Below are 19,289 nucleotides of genomic sequence, written 5' to 3'. Positions count from 1 at the left end.
TACTGCCACTGTTACCCTTGTTTCGGTCTAAAGTAATTAGTATAAATTATGACGTAATAAACGACGTAATAAATTTATAATGTATATAATTTTTAAATAATTAATGTATGTAATTTTAAACACACAAATATATAATTCTTTCAAATTTTATACAATAGCAAAAGAAGTTATATAAAGATATTGTGGCAAATAAAAATGATATTCGGATTACAGCTTTAATATAATTTGCGTCATTAATTAAACCAAGAAAAATAACTGAGGTAAATTGTTGATAAAAATTGTATTTGTGTGTGGGTGTGTGTGTGTGTGTGTGTCGCTCTAACTTTTATAGATTGCCATAATTTGGTTTGAAAATCAGCTCATCATATTTTTTTTGTGCAAAGAAATGTTATTATGTCAGGCGTCATAATCATGCCTGAAATGTCTGGCATGATTTCGTTGAATCGATAATTAAAACCGTTTCAACTTATCGCATACCATTATGATGAGCGTAAGGACGCTATTCAGTCAAGTTAGCGCAGGTGTGCCATATCAAATAATGCGTCGGTAAGTGAGAGGTAGAATAATCAGTAAGCACCCATGCAATAAACAAATTTTGGCTAATATATAAGCGTATTCATAAAAACGTTTCAATCATTGCGTATCGTGACTCGTGATTTCTCTCCGGGGGAGAATTTTCCAGTCGGCCCAGCTTCCCTTTGATCGCGTTGTCCTATCTGCTCACTTTTCTTCAAAAATCGTGATGGCGCGCTTCACTCTTCTAGTGACCGTGCTGGCGGCTCTGTGTTACACGAGCCAGGTAAGTTGTTACACAAATTTTTGCATTTGCAAGAGATTGTTTTGCGATTGAAGAAATATCAAAGAGTAGAGAAATGAGCAATGTTGCTAAATATTGTCATGCGACAGCCGACTACTGTTACTGGTTTCAACATGTCAAATTGCACGAATTGTAAAGAAATATCTATATTAAGAAATAATATAATGAGTCAAAGATAATGAATTAAACGTGACAAGTTTCAATTTTAGGCTCTAATATTTTGGAACTTTTCTGACAAGACGCAATTCTTATGTCTAAACAAGCACGTCTTACAACTTTTGCGATATATTAACTAATTGTGTTACGCTCTACCTTTGCTATAACATGCATTTTATTGTATATGTATACAACTGTAATATGATTTTATATAATGTGTGATATTCGTACTACTTGCTCAATATACGTGTGCAACATGTGTGTGTGTGTGTGTGTGTGTGTGTGTGTGTGTGTTATGCTTTAAAATCTAACCAAATGTTTTTATTAATCTCTTGTTAGGCCATCCCGGTATCGATAAAAAATGTGAAAAGTACGCAATCTGAATTGCCCAATCAAATCGATGACAAGATATATGAAACGCTTGACCAGATTCCCAGCGAAATGAGAGACAAATTTAAGGATTTCGCAGACAATATCACGAAACTTATGGAAAAATTCAAACAAGAGCTTCTGGAGAGGAAAACGATCGCCGAGAGCATTTTCAATCAAATTAAAGAGAAACTGTTACAAGAAAAGGAACTAAATGTAACTGAAATTTGCGAAAAACTCAAGGAAGCGAAACAAGAAATTGAGACAGATTATCAGTATGCGCTAGATGATAGAATTCAGAAAATTAAGGATTTCTTTGAGAAGCTCCCTACTGAGGAATTGAAGAGGAAAATCGATTCACTTAACGAAGGAAAAATGAAAGAGATCTTGGAAGAGATATTGGGTAAGAGGCAAAATGGCGATGGAACTTATGGGGTCAGAAATATTTTACAGAACAAAGAAATTTTGAACGCTATTCAAGACAAACTAAAGGAAAAGTTGAATGATATTAAGAGTAGTGCCGACAAATCCATGAAAAAAATTCAACAAGATATGAACGAATTTGCGAAGAAGGGTAAGGAAATGGATAATGATTTGAAGAGCAAACTGGACCAAGGCTTAAAAGAAATACTAGAGGATATTAATAAAAAAGGCAAAGAATTAGGGGACAATCTCGATAAACTAAAAGAAGACGCAGAAAAGAAAGCCGGAAACGTAAAAGATGCAGTTGGCAAATGGTTGAAGGATGTAGATGACAAATGGAAAAATAGTATGAAGGAAATTACCGATAAATTGAAAAAGGTAAAAAACACGATAAGTGATGTTGCTGAGAACACGAAGAAAAAAATCAGTCTATTAAAGGAAAAGCTCGAGACCCTATTGAGTAAATTAAGGGAGAATGTAAATGAATTTGTCGACAAAGTAAAGAACGTATACGACAAAATAAAGAACAAAATCGAACATCTGAAAAGGACAATGGAAGATAATTTTGAGAAAGCGAAAAAAAACATTAGTATATTAAAACAGACATGGGAGAATGAAGCTAAAAAATTAAAGAAAGAATTGGCTGACAAGCTCAACGAAATAGAAAATAAAGCTGATAAATTAAAAGACAATGTAAAAAAGGAGACCGAGGAGACGAGGAAAAAACTCGAGAAACTGAAGAAAGAAAACTTGGATAATCTGAAAGTTATAATAAAAGTCTTTACTACAAATATAAAGGACGAAATCAACAACTTGAAAATTACATTGGACAAGCTAGAAGACATTGTTAAAAAAAGCAAATTAGAAAACGTAACCGACCAACTGAAAGAGGAACTTGAGAAAAACATAGGCGAAATAAAAAAGGACTTGGAGAAGATAGTCAACGAATTGAAAGAGACGATGGAAGAACTCGACAAAGAACTGAAAAAGGAAATCTCTAATTTAAAGAAGGATGATCAAACTTATGAACTGAAGGATAGAGCTGGTAAATTAAAGGAAAAATTAAACGAGAAAAACGACAAACTGAAGAAGAAATTAAACGAGGAAAGCGACAAATTGAAAGAGAAATTAAACGAGAAAAACGACAAACTGAAGGAGAAATTAAACGAGAAAAGCGACAAATTGAAGGAGAAATTAAACGAGAAAAACGACAAACTGAAGGAGAAATTAAATGAAAAAAATGATAAACTGGAGGAGAAATTAAATGAAAAAAATGATAAACTGGAGGAGAAATTAAATGAAAAAACTGACAAACTGAAGGATAGAATTGGTCAAATACGCGAGGGAGCGGAGGACTTGTCTGGAAAGATTAAAGGCGATCTTAAAGAAGACAAAACAAATGATATGATTAGCGAGGCTACCGACAACATTGAAGAGAAGATTGCAGAGCCTCAACAGGCAGCCATCCTACATGCCTTACACGATTTCTTATGGACAACATTAGAGGGGGTGGGGATTATAACACATGGAGCGGTAAAACTACCTAAAGATATGCTGCTGGGACAAAAACAGACGACGAAATAATGACGAACGAGATTAAGAATATGAAAATGCCTCTCTCGGCGGCGGTATCAGGCGCGGTTTGAAACACAACTATGATTACATTCAAAATGTGTGTTTGGCAGATGTCACAAACTTCAGTTTCAGTGTCAAGAATTTTCCGGAATTTTATTTCTTTACACTTAATTTGACATTTTATAAAACGGAAATTATGCTCAATCAAGCAAAATCTGTAATGTGTATCATATCTTTAATTCTTAGAGGTAAGTCTTTTAAATTTATTGTGTGGCATCTCTAGTTTTCATTTTAAGATATTCTCACCTACAAGATTATCTTTTTTTTTGAGCTCGTTTGTGTTACGTAACTTATCACAATTATGTTGAAATTTATGAGAAAAATAAAAGACATGTGTGCTTTAAAACATTTTGACAAAGTTGATTTTACTCTACGCACTGCAAAAACTGTAATGCAATAAAAAAAGAGATCATTTATATACATTTTATATACACATATGTGTGTAATAAAATTATTTTATTAAATTCACAATTTTTTGGCGTTTTATTATTAGATTAAACATTAAAAGCAGACTGGCAGCAGTTGCACAGTTTTAAATTAGTTGACAAATCATTTATCGCTATTAAACATTTGCGTAAAGAAAAGAGGCAGGAAGAAAGCTTTCATCAAGCGATATTTCACAAATAAAAGTTATGTCAATTAGGTCAAGGCTTTTAATAATCAACGATAGGCGCTAAATTGAAGTCTTCAATAAACAACTCGCTATATATGCCATTAAAAGATTGCATTGCATTATCCAAAAAATAATACAAGTATTGCAATGGTCACGAATAAATACAAAAAATAAATTTTTTCTTTGTAAAAATAATAAAATTTTTGTTTTTTCTATATATTTCTTTAATATAATTTTTTTATTTTTTAATCTTAATTGGGAGGGGGGAGGGAGAGGAGAGAGAGAAATTTACATTTTAATAGAAGAAAACGGATAAAAATTTACATTTTTTAATCAATCCTTGATTACGATTATTGAAATTTTGATTAGAATTTTGTTCAATTTATCTCTTTATGAGAAATTATAATTATATTATTTTATAAGAATTTATTTTTTTATAAATGTTTACAACAAACAAGGTTTTCATCAATTGAATTTGATGTCGTAATTTATACATAGAATGGTAAATACAAGAGATAACGAATAAACAGCGTTTGAAAAAGTCTGTAATCTTTGCCCTGCGTTTTTAAAAAGTGTGAACCGGACGTCAGCAATTCGGGTGTATGCATACGTACATACATGTATGCATGTACATGTATACATTTATCTGAAATGTATCTTTATCCGGCTGATGTAACGTTTCGCGGAGGGAGAAATGGATGGCAGTTAATATATTGATAATTGTAATCTCGCCTTGAACTTTGATCTTTTCATCCAAAATCGTCATTTCGAATCATATTATAAAACTTACTACAAACTATTAAACTATTTAAGTAACGGAAATTTATATACATATACTTTGCTACAATAGAATAATATGTCAGACAATTGGATTAAATTACATAGTCTTTTAAGTATACTCTGGTAAAAATATAATCGGAGCGTAAGTTGAATGTAAAGGGAGAATAATAGAAGCGTTAACGAAACTTCTGTGAAGAGTAAATTAAAACAATGTAAAAGAAGCGTTAACGCTTCTATTATAGAAAAGAGCCTAGTGTGTCTTTCTAGAAGTAACTATAAGAATAGCATTATTTATAGATTAATCTTGACTTAAAACTTTTTTTCTTTCGTTAACGATTACCGACAATTGGATCGTTAAATTGTACTGTCGCGTCAACAACAATTTTGGTCCTGTTTATTGTGTGCTATTAATTTGCTGATTCATTTATATGTGCTGCTAATTGCTTCACATTTTACTCCGTTTTTAATAAAAAAGTTTATCAAGGATTTAACCTGATTTAAGAATGTAATCGGAGATGCCGTGAAACTGTTTGATCATCGATTTTTAGGAAATAGTTAAAATTTTACTCAAATAAAGCATGTTAACTAATTATGTTATACTAGTATTGAAAATATTATAGCATTATAAATACTTAATGTACAATTTAACATTATTAAAAATTAAGTAATAATAAAGTAAAAAATTCTAACACAAAAGTATTGGTGAATAACTATACCCTTTACAATGACGATTGTAAATGGAAACGTTAGTCATCACAAACATAATTTAATAAAGAAGAACTTAAATTACTAGTATTATAATCAAGAAAAACTTTTTCAATAAGTACTTTATTCTCGTTGAATGTACATACAGTAATTTATTTCTTCAGTCAAATAAAACAAATTTTTAGTAAATAAATAAATAAATATATGAATACACATTATAAGAATTGAACAAAAAGTCTGTCTTTAAGTTTGATGTAAAATGGTTCAATGTTTTCAGCTTTGATAACGAATTTTATGTAAACTATGCAGTAAATTAAAGTTAAATACATACGTGTTAAAAGTACATAAATATCCTTTGAGAAGAAGTTTAAATTAAAAATTATTTGAAGATTGATGTTTCATATATTTTTACAGATGACATTATTAAAAATTATTGTTTTTAATACAAAATAAAAATCGTAATATTTATAAAAAAATAATTTCATTCCATATATATATATATATATATATATAAAACAGTTTAAAAATAAATATATTATAAAATAACTTTATAGCATAAAGCTTTATTTTATTCATTCACCGTAATTTCTATTATTATTCGCGCAACATTTGACAAATGAGTTTTAAATATCTGTATTTGCATCTGTGCTGTATGTACATACATCTTGGCGCAGATGCATATTCAAATACAGCTAGCAGCCTTCTATGCAGCGAGGAAAACGTAGGTCGTTGTCATCGAAATGAGATAATAAGCACTTTGCCCTCTTTGATAAGAAACGCCTATAAAAGGAAGTGCGAGCCTCCATCCTACACACTAGTCGTTTCCTAATCGATCAAGGAGAAAATAGCAGCTCAGAAATGAGGTGCTTACTTGCGATTATCTTAACTGTCCTCTTGGTCGCGGCAGAGGGCAAGGTTGTTCCAACTAGCGACGTCGAAAACCAACAGACTGGCACGCAACAACCCCTTCAATTGTCGGATCATATCAAGGAGGCTCAAAATGTCATCAACAACTTGAGCGCTCAGCTTCAGCAGCAGCTCAATTTGCCTAACCAAGAGGATTTTCTCAATACCATTAAAGAGCAGAGTACTAACTTGGCCAACAATGTCCAAGCATATCTCAAGAACGTGACTGACGAGGTAAGCGCGTGATTTAGCCCTTTTGCGCGCGCGCGCGCACACATACACACACACACACACACACATTATTTACAGTTGGTTAAATTAAACGTGTTTTATTCCAAATTGTCAGATTTTGTCGGCTAAGTGAATGTTTAAGCGATCATTTTCTTGATCGATCGCAATTTTAATGAGTTAATTGACATGCCACGATACGTCTTCACTTGCGCATTGTCCACATATAATGCGGATTAAAAACTGACTTATTTGTTCGCAGTATCAGCGCGCTACCTCTCGTACCTAAAGACCTAAAGAGATAGAAGCATTTTCAAAATTAGAGATAAAAGAACGTCGCCGCATCCAATCTAATTCTTCACGTAGAGGTAGAAGATTATTTGCTTCTTAAGTAAATTCGTAATAAGAAAAAAGCCGACCAGCTTATCGATCTATATTCTTCTTCTAATTCTCAATTCGTCAAGAAACAATCGACGCAAAGAGATGATTGATCGAAAACCAAGAAAATTTACAGTAGTGCAATTTATGTAGTGCAATAATTCAAAGTATCATTGATGTTCCGTTATATAGCAATATAGCAAGAAATCATAATAATATTATATAATATATATGTATGTATAAAAAAATAAAAACAATTACTAGTAAACGATAACGATTACATTGACACGTTTTTTTTTATTTGTAAAATAGAAAAACCTGCTGATCTTAAATGTATAATATCATACATATATTATATTTATTATTTTAATAATTAAGACAAGTTTTAATTTCTGGAAATATATTGCACCAGTCATTATATAAATTATTTTGTAACTCTGACACGTGCTAATTCTTCTGCTAATCTTTCACAGAAAATATGTATGTACCTTCGTCCGTTTTCGCATCCGTGTACATTTAGTTAAATTTCCAATCTCTCGATATTTAGTTAAATTTCCAATCTCTCGACAATTGTCATTTTTTTCGAATGACAAACTCTGTTCTCTAAAGTTTGAGCTAAAGCACTCCTGGCTGTACATACATACGCACGCATAATGGATCGTTTGCAGATCAAGGCCAAGAGTCCCGAGTTGGAAAATCTTTGGACAAGTATGAAGAACAAGCTGTCCGAAACGTTTGACAATCTAAATGTCAATCCTGAAACGACAGAGCAGGTGAATCAGCTACGTGTCAAGTTCCAAGAGGGTGTTCAGACTCTCGTGACAGAATCGGAGAACGCCGCCAAGGCTATCAGTGAGAATTCCAGCAAGGTTCAAGAGGGTATCGCCAAGTTTACTAAGCAGGCAGTCGACATCGCCGTGCAGGCTTCGCAAAACTTAAACCAACAGTTGCAGCAGGTTACGACTCCGCAACCACAAAATTAAGACCAAATTATTCTATTGCAATTATTCGTATGTGAAACGTTATGCATCTGGGACAAATTTGTGTCAAGAGATCCACGTTCCCCAAGTCAATCTGAGTAATTTCACACATCATATCATAAATATATTTGATAACTGACAAATGATTGTTAATAAAAGTACTTGATTGTTCCTTTGTTTGTTTTCCTATTATCCTATACCCTATCTTTATGGATTATTACGAACAATGCATTATTTCAAAAAGATCTTATTCTGTAATGCTGTTGCGTGATTCTGATTTTAATTAAAATTACGTAAAAGCTAGCTATCTTATTATAAGGGATCATCTTTGCTCTTAGCTTGATGAATCGTATCGAGTCACGTCGCAGAATGATATAGGTCTATAGGTATATATAGGTATGTATACATATCATACATACATACGAGTATGTATAATATTGGAGACAACGGATGCTAATAACTCCAGAATTAATTGAAAATTACACCTAATATTATATCCGTATGTAAAAAATTTCTATATTTATTTAATATAGTATTATTAGTAGCGATGTGGTAGCACGAGTATAAAATGGAAATTAATGTTCGTTGAAATTGACATTTATAAACTAGAACTTATATATATTCTCGTAAAGATTTACTTTGCTACATGAACGGTGAACGTAAGGATAAATAAAAAATTATTTTCCAGATAATTATTGGTGCGTCGTGATGTTTATTACATTTTTTGCAAACAGATAAATATTTGCAAATGTTTGGAAATCGATGATATATGCGAGCTTATTATAATGTCGAGAAGCAGAATTTCCGCATCCCGCCGAATTGAAAGTACTATTAATGTCACGTCATTATATTTCAAACATTAGTTCGTAATTGATAAAACTCAGACAGTTATAATAATTATAATAATTAATTAATATATCAATAGTTTTTATTTAATCAAGGTAAACATTTTGTTTTAAATATATGACATTGTTATTAGACGTTAAATATTTAGATAATAATCGTTAGATTACATTGCGCTGCTTTTCTTTTAGTATTTAATTTTCAACTACAGTTCAACTTTATTTTTATTTATTTATAACAATTTTAATATTGATTCCAGAGAAATTTTCGAGAGAAAGAGAGAGAGAGGAAGGGAGGGAAGGAGAGAGAGAGAGAGAGAGAGAGAGAGAGAGAGAGAGAGAGAGAGAGAGAATAAAAAGTCTTGCATTTACTTTCATCAATCAACGCAGTCAACTCAAAAATAATTTTTCTTTACTTGTATCTGAGTTTAGTAATAGAGGTAATGACAAGACAAATAATTATACCTAATCAGCAGATTCCACTTTGGTTTCGCATTGCAAGTCAGTCAAACCTACTTATTACAAGAAGAATTTGCCAAAGTGACCTATAAATTAAATGTATCAATTTTAATTGACATACGATTTTATTAAATAGAATCGACATAAAGTATCCATTACTTTTATTAAAGTTATTCTTTACATTTACCATCACTTATATAACTTTAATGTAAAAACATATTAATAAACGTAAAAACTATTCCGTCTGTCTACACAGTATTGTTGAATATACGCGCATTCGATTCTTATAAAAGGATGGAAATCATCGAATCGTCTCACTGTTAGTTAAAGACTCGATATTGAATCAAGGAGAGAGTGCTTAATTATTCTTGTTCTCAATTACAATCTTTTGTAGAATATCGAGAGGATTTTGAAATAGCTTCTTGTTGAAAAGTCAGAGGGATAAGTGAACGTTTGGTAAAAATGGAGATATTCTTTTCTTCATTGTCAGTTTCCATTACGTATCTGGTAAGACCAAAAGAACGTGGCGTATGCAGATTATGCGGGTGCGCGCGAGTGCAATTGTTTTAATTTAATTTAATCAAAAAGATAATATAGTGATATAATAAAAATCTTCTGTAATAAAAATCTTATTAAACAGATATTACTTATAAACGCTGTCGAAATTTTGACCGAGAAACCTGAACAATCTTCGTCTACGAGTTTATCGAGAAAAGAAGCACATCAATTTCAAATAAAGAGAATCATTTCTGACGATGAGAAATCCGAAAAGATAAATCGTGGATTTGAAAAGATGATCGAACTCGTCAACGTTTTAGGCCAAATGGACAATTTTGTTTACGACAGAACAAAAAACATCATTCGCAAACTCAATGCAATTTACGACATGGATGAGAATGAAAGATATCGCGGATCTCATTCTAAATCGTAACTTTTTCGCGCACAATTAAATAAAGTACATTAACTACATTTTGATAAATTCATATTAATATTTATATTAACAATAAATTATTTTTCATAATAGATCCATGTAATCACAAATGTTTATCCGGTTTATCTTTATTTCTTACCTTTTCTCTTTTCTAAATTTTTATATATGGAAATAAAATGTTTTTTTTTGTTAAATGTATTATTATTTCTTATACTATTCTTATACTATTCTTAATTGGATATTATTATATATTTGTCAAACTTTTTTTGTAAATTTTTTGATAAACTTTTTTGTTAACCTTTTAATAAACAATTAAGTCATCAACTATATAATATAAAACTTTTTAAAGATTACTCAGGGTTATAACTTTAATGACATGTATGTATGTACATACATACATATACATTATATGTACATATATAATTAAGATGTTGATTTAGCATAGAAAAAAACCATAAAATTGTTGATATTAACTACAGTATTCATAGCATAGACATTGGCTATGTAGTTCAATGTCCATATTTTATGACTATAGAGGCGCTTTAAAATAAAGTTTCAGCTAAATCGCGGTCGTGTCGCTCTTATAGGTTCTTCTCTTTATACTGAAAAATCCCTATAATTTAATCTCGCGCGCGAAACTCGGACACCGATTGGTCGAGCATGCTTCTCGTTCGTTAATGCCTGGGTCTGCTCTAGCGCGTCTGTCGGAAACTCGGCACCTCGGCAGTGGTGCTGGTAGTACGTCCGCGATACACAAAATACGGGTGAAACCAGGCAAAACACGCGCAACGAGTTACACGAGCTACGATACGAGCGACGTGACGGACAACAATACAACGTCATTCATTCGGTTGTAGCGTCGAGAGTTCTGAGAGAGTTGGAGGCCACGGCCGGATAGCCGTTCACCAGGTGGCGACTGTGTCCACCAAGAGTCACCGTGATCAGGTTGATCAGGCGACTTGTGGGTACGTTGAGAGGTTGCTAGTTTATCGTGTATCCGTTTCGCCACATGTTGATTGACGACGAGTTGAAAACGAGAAGAGATTGAAACGTCTTTGCGGCAATCTCTTCGCCGCCATTTGGCACGCGTCGCTCGCGGTGGTTTGCGGTGATTTGCGGGTCGTCAGTCATACGTTCTTTCTCTCTCTTTCTCCCCTCTCCCATTCTCTCTCTCTCTCTCTCTCTCTCTCGCTCTCGCGCGCGCTCTCTCTCTCTCTCTCTCTCTCTCTCTCTCTCTCTCTCTCTCTCTCTCTCTCCCTTCTTTCCTTCCTTTGCCACAAGCTTCGTTTTGACCGAGAGTTGTACGGCCGAGAGTTGCGAATCGTAGGCAACAACGCAACTTTCTACACTCTGTCGAGGAACAGCCGTTGCTTAGTGTTACGTCACGCGGTCAATCATCGAGCATCATCGAGACACGATCGTGGTGCTCAGTTCAAGTGCCCAGCATCCACCCCCATCACTGTGTGTGTGTGTGTGTGTGCGCGTGCGCGCGTGTGTGTGTATTATATATATATATATATCGCGTACGCGCGTCCTCCGTTTCGACCGAGGAATTGTCTTCAGCTTGAGAGCTGTTGTATCTGTTTCGCGGTCACGACAGCATCTCGTTTCAGTCGGTCAAAAGTCACTTTCGCAGAACTTTCGTGTTTGATCGTCTCGCGCGTTGTATATTTATTTGTCGTGAATCACTTTGCACTCGGGCTTGTTTCAATATAACCTAAAAAGCTTGTGAATGTTGATAGTTTTCGCAGCCCTTGCAGCTTCCTTTTTTCTTCTTTTCCATCACCATCTTATCTTTTTAGTTCTTTTTATCTTCGTTCTTGTCCTCATCTTTAATTTCATTTTTCTCTTCCGCTTTACAGCCCTGTTCTTAGCCTCACCCTTGTCTCTTTCTATCCCATCGAGAGTCATTTTTGACTTGCGAGAAATTATACATCGTCGACAAAGCGTAAGAGCGTTGCTTAAATAGACGTGGTAGTCGCGTACTACTTTCGCCCTTGTCCCCTACCCCATCCCCATTCCTTTTCTCATTCTTATTCTCAACCGTATCCACGGGCGTGAAAACGGATCTTTTTGACATCGAGTGGTCATCAGTCAAGTAGTCAAAATTCCGGTCCCTACTAGGAAACGAGAAGGCCTCCAACAAACAGGCGGCAGAACTCCATCAACGATTGGTGAAGGACTGTCAAGCAAAATGAATAGCAAGAGGAAGAATCGTACGAATAATAACAGGTACTGCCAATCACTTGGCTTTCCTCGTCAAGATCATAATAGCAGGTATAATATCCAAAACGTAGTGATGTATCGACGATTAAAAATAACGTTCTCTTTGATCCATGCGTTTTTTCAGATCTCCACGAGCACGTGGGCCAGAAAGAGGTGTTACAGCTGAGGGGGTTTATGGCAATGCTTATTTTATGCATGCGGCCACTATTCAAGTTGGCAACACAGTACAGGTATCAGATTGGTAGACACCTTTCTTTGTGTGCCATACACACACACACACACACACACACACACACCTAATGCATATTTTGCCAGCAACCTTCTCCCATAGAGCTTGACTTGATTAAATTCTTTGTCTTCTTATTGTTGCAGATTCAAACTCAAAATGGTTCGGTATACGAAGGTGTGTTTAGAACATTTTCGAGTCAATTTGATGTAGTGTTGGAGATGGCTCATCGAGTGGAGAGCTCAGGAAAGATTAGCGTAGATAGTGTAGTAGAGAAATTAATTTTTAAAACGCAAGACATTGTCACTATATCTGCCAAGGATGTTGATTTAGATTATGCTATAAGAGATACTTTCCAAACGGATACAGCCATTAGTAAGTTTAATGGTTTAATCGGCGAGAAGGAACTTGAGCCCTGGGATCCTCCAGCTACTATGAACGGTGCTGATTTAGAATTGGACGGTGCTGCTGTAAGCACATTTATTATTTATATCATGAGAGAGGATCCTACCCTATGTTGCATGAGTTGTCTCAAAACTCTTTATTTTCAGAACGGTTGGGACGTACATGAGATGTTTCGTAAAAACGAACAAGATTATGGAGTTCAAACAACATTTGAGCCTTCCTTGGTTGGTTATACTCTACAATTACAACGCAAGGACACAAAGGATTACAAGGAACAAGAGCAAAAGGCTGCTGAAATAGCAAATGAGATCGAATCTCAACCAAATCATAAAGCTAGATTAGAATTGGAAAATGGTGATGAGGAGGAACGTTTCGCAGCTGTGGTAAGCTTCCTTTTTCACAATTTATTTTAGAATTTTCTTATTTAACAAACTTGTCTTATTAGTTATTCTTTCGACTCTAGGCTAGACCCACAGAAGGGAAATATATTCCGCCACCGTTAAAAAAGAAAAATGGTAACACTAGCAAATTGAGATCCAGCGAGCCTCCATCTTCGCCAGGAACCACAAACAATAAGAATGTCTACAGTCAACCTCCTCCGTCCACGGTCACGGTCAATGTCTCACAGCCGAGTGTGCCGGTCGTAGTGGCACAGCCCACTCATACCTCTGTGCAGCATCCGGTATCCTTAAATATGAGTATGCCGCCCAACGGAGTGGTTGTCACATATAATAATCCACCACCGCCGTTTGTGCCTCCACCGACGACGCAGTCGCAGCAAGGTGCAGTTTATTCTCATTTATCAAGCTAATTAACTTTTCGTAAATATGAGAATTGACATGGAAAGCTATATTTATTTGACATATTTTTCTTTTGCTCGCTCTAAGATTATCGTTTCATAAATGTTTATACGAAACGTTTATTTAGCGACACTTGAGTCTAGTGCAATATATCGTACATGTAATAATTTTCAACAACTGTAATAGTGGCTTTTCGTATGTACAGTAAATATTTCCGAAGAATGAAAAATAATCCTTTCTACACAGCAAACGTATATAACTTTTGCATACAATTTTTACACTATATTCAACTGTTACTGTGAAAATCCACAGTAACTTTTTACAAAAGGTGATTACACAATAATTATATGTTTTGTCGATACAGTAATCCAGCAGAATCAATCGCAATCTCAAGTTACTTCTTCGATGTCGCAAGTAAGCTTCTCATCACAACAGACACCCCAGAATAAAATAAATACAGAAAAACGTGAGCGACCTGGCAGACAACAGGTTTATCAAGCTGATAAAGCGCCACCAGCACCATTTTCGCAATCAAACGTTACGTCCTCTCATCAACAGCAACAGTCTTCACATCAGCAACATACACCATTGACACAACAGAACTCTGTAGAAGGAATAGTCATACATAAGTCGGATCATAGAAAGGTACAGTATTCATTTAAATATATTTTTTTTATTATGAGACAACTTAATTGTCTCATTATAGGCTACATATGCTTGTAAATTTTATTTTAAGGTTCCAACACCACGTGGAAGAGAAGAACAACATTCGGAACTGAGACAATTCGCTACGGAATTCAAATTAGCGGAAGCGCAAGGACCGCCACCGGATACTTCTCAAATATCCAGAAAACAGCAGCATCAGCATCAACAAGATATACATTCCGCTACTCCAATGAATCAGTCACATCATCAAGGTTCGCATCAACATACGAGTTCACAGCAGCAATCGCAGCAACAGGCACCTGCACAACAGCACACCAGTCCTCATCAGCAACATCAAACAGTACAAGAGGATCCAGTTATCAGTAAGCCACCACCTGGTCCACCAAGATCCGCAAGTCCGCCTCAACAGCAACAACAACAACAACAACAACAACAGCAGCAACCGCAGTCGCAATCGCAACAGCAACAACCACCACCACAACAACCACAACCACCACCACCATCACAACCACCTCAGACTAATACTCCCACAGTGCAACAATCTCCATCAGAACCTGCGGTCGATAAGATAACTACTGCTTTCAAAAAATCTACTTTAAATCCCAACGCTAAGGAATTCAATCCAAATGCCAAACCATTTACACCGGTAAGCAATATATATATATATATATATATTGCTAATTTTAAAATTTTATATGTATATAATATAAAATTTTCCAATAGGCTGGTGTGTTATCTAATGTGATTATGATACACACACATAATCACACACATATATATCATCAGCCTATTAGAAAATTATACTAAAATAGAAACGATAAGATTTATATTTTCACAATGTGTAGCGCTCACCTAGCACACCGACACCTAGTCGACCGCACACACCGCAAACTCCTCAGTATACAGGAGCGACTATGCCCGCGACCGTTGTTATGCCGGCATACGTAACGCCAACAGCTTTTAGTCAACCACCTGCTCAACAAGTGGCAAGGTTCCGGAAGGGTCAGTATTCATATTTCTGTGCGTTGATACAATAATGCGGTTGAAGTGAGGGTCAAGTCAATAATTTTATGTAATGGTTTTGCTTTGTTGCGTAGATTAGTTTGAAAAACTTTGAAGAAAGGAAAACTTACGATTTGTTTGGAATGATTTGTTTTTGACATTTTTTCTCATATGAATCTTACATTCAAATATGAAATTATTCGTACCTTCAAGTTATTTAAAAATTAATTGTTTTTCTATTTTTAAAAATCTCTGTTTAGGCATAATTATATTATGATTTTTACAGTGCCAATGATGCAGCATCGTGCGCCAGATATAGCATCTCAAATGCAAGTGGCCGCAGCAACGGGGCAGCCGTTACTAGCGCCAGCTATACATCCATTCCAGGTGCCTTATCCAGGACAGCCGTATCAGCAAATGGTACGAATGGTCCAGGCACCGCCGCCACCACACATGGCCACTCCATACCATCATCATCATGACTCGCAGGGACCGCAAGCCCCCGGTATACAATATATGGGTCCCCATACTCATCCACATCCTCACGTAACTCAACAGCCACCTAGCCAAACGCCGTCCCCGGCCAATCCAAATCAACCACACACTCCGGGCGCTTATAATCCACCCGGTACTCCGCAGCCTACGTATCCCCAACCTCCACCGCAGAGTCACGCGCCGAGTTATCCCATCATGTGCCCCATTATTCCGTCTCATATACCGTCAATTCCTCCACAACACATGCAATACTTGCCACCACAGCCACCTCCGGGGGCGCAACAGACTATACCCGTTATTTTACCACACAATCAGTAGCCGCGACATAAAATAAAGAAAGAAAAGGAAGAGCGATAGTATTCTGAAAAGGTAGGATAAGACTTTCAAAATTTGATTTACTTTCACGATGGCACGTCGATCCACGTGGCTTCAATTCGCGCGCTCTCCATTTGTTCAACCAATCGATCGCTAACGACATAAATTAAGCATCAATCATCAACTTCCTACGTTGAAATGATCTGTCGTATACACGTCAAACTTTCCTTTGACACGGAGAGAAAAAAGAAAGGCAATACTTTCAACCGGTAATCAACGCGAAGCAACGATATCCGGAATGTTACTGTAAACGATTGTAATCGATTGAATCTAGTAAAGCTACGACTGAAGAGTGTTAACCATCTTGAAAGTAACCTGTTATTCAAATGTAGGTCGATTACTGAATGACCTATGGCCTTTATTATCGATTATCTTTAATTTTCCAAAAACTTTGATTATTTTTTAATCAAGTTTTAAAATTGTAAAATGATAGTTTTATCATTACGCAATTATTTCGCCAAATTCTCCCCTTTCTCCCTCTCCCTTTACCCCAAGACTTGACTTCGAGTTAGCATGTGTATCAGGTATTGAGAAAGATCAACGACTTTTTTGACGATGTGTATTTTTATCGAGTAGTGCTCAACATGTTGAAGAGAATACGAGAGACGGCTCGTTTAATAGGCGTATGTACACATTACATATTTTACACATTCAGAAGTTTCAGTTCTCCCTTGTAAACATAGCTTGCATTACTTTCAAGTCGAGTAACAACCACGATTCAGTGGAAAAGATATCGCACGCGAGCTCGTCTTTCTTTTTTCTCTTCTTTTTTCTGTTGTTTTTAATCGAGATGATTGAAATTACATGAAAATAAGATATAATGGAAGTATATGGAATATTTTTCTGCCCATGACTGGGTGTTAATTCCATTCAGTAAGGAAAAATTGAAGAAAAAAAAGATAGGACGATCGCGACTCCAAGTTTGATTTGAATGAAGTGAGCGATAATTAATGGAGCTGAAGAGTGTGCGCAGGTCTTGCAGGGTAAAACACTAGTGAAATATGCGATTCTGCGATTTGTTGATAATGAGTTTTGTTACGAGATGTTGATACAGTGTGAGCAGGATTTTTGAACGCGAAAGATTACACCGAGTATGCGAGACTACAACATTTGCACATTTGCGACGAATCGTGCTGACGTTAACGGTGCGAACAACAGACATTCGAGAGGTACATAATTTGCATGTTTTCAACCGAGTTTACTGTCCAAATTTCAATTACACTTTTTTTCAATAGTAGACACCATTATTATAGTTTGCATTAATGATTTGCGATACGATCTGCGTTTTCCTTTTTATGCATCTCTCAACAATACGTGACACAAAAATGGAAATGATGAAAAGCGCATTACTGGAGAAAATCGATACAATATTTAAACTTATTATGGCGTAATACGAATATTGAAAAGTTCCAAAAAATTTCATATTGTTAACTTTGTTGCTCTTTATGGAAATCCAAATTGCTAAAGATTGGCACACATCTGTGCGAGATGTTGAAAAAACCGCGTGACGAAGATTTTATAAAGCACATTTTATATTTAGCAATTTTTTTACGAGCGACGCTTATCATAAAACATATATGAGTGATTTCAGTGAGAAAAGAAATTTTGTGCCGAACGCTGCTTAGCAGAAAGCTGGTGGAGCGATAAATTAGCGTATCGCGAATCGAATTGTTAATTATGTACCTCTTATCAATAAGTAAAAAAACGGGCATGCTCGTGATATCGTGAATTTGAAAATCTATCTGAACGTAGCGTATACTGCCAATTAGGACAAGGGATTAGAGAGCAGAGGAAAAAGAGCGAAGCTAATATCGTTACTCTTGAGTCGATTATCGTGCACAGTCGTCAACTTTTTTTCTCCAACGGCAGACTCTCTTTCCCGTTCCACGATCTCAAAATAAGGGAGAATATTTGTTCGATTTGATTCAAAAGGATATTTATATATACCGTACGATTAAATTTATATTAATCGCGTAGAATAACAGAATGAACATGTTGCGCATTGTGTGATTAAGACGTTTGGAAATGGGGAGGAGGTGGATCGATAATGAAAAGAATATCGTTGGCCAAATTCAAAAACCTTCCAACTCCATTTTTTACATTTAAATTGAGATACTTATTTCGTACAACTTGTGATTTGGCATCGTTTTAAAAAGCTACCTCAGTTTCATGAGAAAATAGAGTTAGGAGGTTTACAAATTTGGTTGACGACATAGAAGTCGTTTATTTATTTCCAACTGAAGATGTGTATGATGTTAGACGACCTATCGGAACATTATACAAGACACCTTTGTGTCATATCGAATTAAGTCAAGTCGAACAAAATACTTCCCTTTTCCTTTCGTAATCGCCACTAATCTCAATTACCCTTTGTAGAAGGCTTTGTTCAGATGAATTTTTGGTTCACGCTAAATACCGATTGGGAAAAGAAAGTTAAACAACTACGGCCTTAGACCTAATCGTGTATATAAACGGAAGGAAGCAAAAACAACTTTTGCCTGAGAGAGACAGATAGTTGAATGTGAAGCATCGTTAAACAGATTTTATATTAAAGAGATTTAAAAAGAAGAAAAACATCAAAATAAAATCAATACGTTAAAAACCAATTTTCTTACGCATATCTTTCACCTTTTTTCTTTTATCTCTATAGAGTAATTCATGAAAAATGCTTCATTTTAAATGTAATAGGTTATATTAATCCTTATTATTGGTCTATTAGTTGCAATAGAAAGTTTTTAGTCTTTCAATTCTAAATTAAAAACCATGATCTGTTCTGGTAAAAAGTTCTTCAGCCTTAGGCTCCAAGCAGAATAAACTTGTAATTTTAAAACAATGCCTAACTTTTAACGACAGTTCGGTATTGTTATATTGT

General features: G+C 35.1%; 4 protein-coding genes across 9 annotated transcripts; all 4 read left to right on the top strand.

The window, feature by feature from the left end:
- The first annotated feature begins 603 nt into the window (after positions 1-603).
- On the top strand, positions 604-3,797 carry LOC105830661 (uncharacterized protein PFB0145c). The gene is made up of 2 exons (XM_012670143.3): positions 604-799; positions 1,313-3,797. The coding sequence occupies exons 1-2, from the start codon at positions 743-745 to the stop codon at positions 3,347-3,349; spliced, it is 2,094 nt and encodes a 697-aa protein (XP_012525597.1). The 5' UTR covers positions 604-742; the 3' UTR covers positions 3,350-3,797.
- A 2,494-nt stretch (positions 3,798-6,291) lies between these two features.
- On the top strand, positions 6,292-8,162 carry LOC105830660. Its single transcript, XM_012670142.3, has 2 exons — positions 6,292-6,638; positions 7,679-8,162. Exons 1-2 carry the CDS (start codon positions 6,357-6,359, stop codon positions 7,991-7,993), a joined length of 597 nt encoding a protein of 198 aa, XP_012525596.1. The 5' UTR covers positions 6,292-6,356; the 3' UTR covers positions 7,994-8,162.
- Positions 8,163-9,238: 1,076 nt separating this feature from the next.
- Positions 9,239-10,405, top strand: LOC105830645. Of its 2 annotated transcripts, none has more exons than XM_012670103.3 (2): positions 9,239-9,798; positions 9,932-10,405. In XM_012670103.3, the coding sequence occupies exons 1-2, from the start codon at positions 9,754-9,756 to the stop codon at positions 10,220-10,222; spliced, it is 336 nt and encodes a 111-aa protein (XP_012525557.1). In that variant the 5' UTR covers positions 9,239-9,753; the 3' UTR covers positions 10,223-10,405. The 2 variants fall into 2 exon arrangements, with proteins under 2 accessions (XP_012525557.1, XP_036149161.1); XM_036293268.1 differs by having other exon boundaries at positions 9,239-9,836.
- A 494-nt stretch (positions 10,406-10,899) lies between these two features.
- Positions 10,900-19,023, top strand: LOC105830656 (ataxin-2 homolog). 5 transcript variants are annotated; one of them, XM_028190714.2, is made up of 10 exons: positions 10,900-11,187; positions 12,347-12,454; positions 12,573-12,678; positions 12,821-13,144; positions 13,226-13,462; positions 13,543-13,861; positions 14,244-14,524; positions 14,616-15,191; positions 15,391-15,547; positions 15,834-19,023. In XM_028190714.2, exons 2-10 carry the CDS (start codon positions 12,417-12,419, stop codon positions 16,358-16,360), a joined length of 2,565 nt encoding a protein of 854 aa, XP_028046515.1. In that variant the 5' UTR covers positions 10,900-11,187; positions 12,347-12,416; the 3' UTR covers positions 16,361-19,023. The 5 variants fall into 5 exon arrangements, with proteins under 5 accessions (XP_028046515.1, XP_012525589.1, XP_012525590.1 ...); XM_012670135.3 differs by having other exon boundaries at positions 12,347-12,499; positions 15,834-16,360; XM_012670136.3 differs by having other exon boundaries at positions 10,900-12,454.
- The last annotated feature ends 266 nt before the right edge of the window (positions 19,024-19,289 follow it).

This window comes from Monomorium pharaonis, chromosome 10 (genome assembly GCF_013373865.1).
Source record: "Monomorium pharaonis isolate MP-MQ-018 chromosome 10, ASM1337386v2, whole genome shotgun sequence".
Lineage (NCBI taxonomy): Eukaryota > Metazoa > Arthropoda > Insecta > Hymenoptera > Formicidae > Monomorium > Monomorium pharaonis.
The sequence above is the reverse complement of the archived record's forward strand: the minus strand, read 5'-3'. Positions and strand labels throughout refer to the sequence as shown.

What these genes read in the sequence shown, in the direction of transcription:
- LOC105830661 (XM_012670143.3), top strand. Translation starts at nt 743, where the DNA reads ATGGCGCGCTTCACTCTTCTAGTGACCGTGCTGGCGGCTCTGTGTTAC. An exon ending in CTCTGTGTTACACGAGCCAG is followed by an intron (nt 800 to 1,312) that starts GTAAGTTGTTAC and finishes ATCTCTTGTTAG; the next exon opens with GCCATCCCGGTATCGATAAA.
- LOC105830660 (XM_012670142.3), top strand. Translation starts at nt 6,357, where the DNA reads ATGAGGTGCTTACTTGCGATTATCTTAACTGTCCTCTTGGTCGCGGCA. An exon ending in TCAAGAACGTGACTGACGAG is followed by an intron (nt 6,639 to 7,678) that starts GTAAGCGCGTGA and finishes GATCGTTTGCAG; the next exon opens with ATCAAGGCCAAGAGTCCCGA.
- LOC105830645 (XM_012670103.3), top strand. Translation starts at nt 9,754, where the DNA reads ATGGAGATATTCTTTTCTTCATTGTCAGTTTCCATTACGTATCTG. An exon ending in CAGTTTCCATTACGTATCTG is followed by an intron (nt 9,799 to 9,931) that starts GTAAGACCAAAA and finishes CTTATTAAACAG; the next exon opens with ATATTACTTATAAACGCTGT.
- LOC105830656 (XM_012670134.3), top strand. Translation starts at nt 12,417, where the DNA reads ATGAATAGCAAGAGGAAGAATCGTACGAATAATAACAGGTACTGCCAA. An exon ending in TAGAATTGGACGGTGCTGCT is followed by an intron (nt 13,145 to 13,225) that starts GTAAGCACATTT and finishes CTTTATTTTCAG; the next exon opens with AACGGTTGGGACGTACATGA. An exon ending in AGGAACGTTTCGCAGCTGTG is followed by an intron (nt 13,463 to 13,542) that starts GTAAGCTTCCTT and finishes TTTCGACTCTAG; the next exon opens with GCTAGACCCACAGAAGGGAA.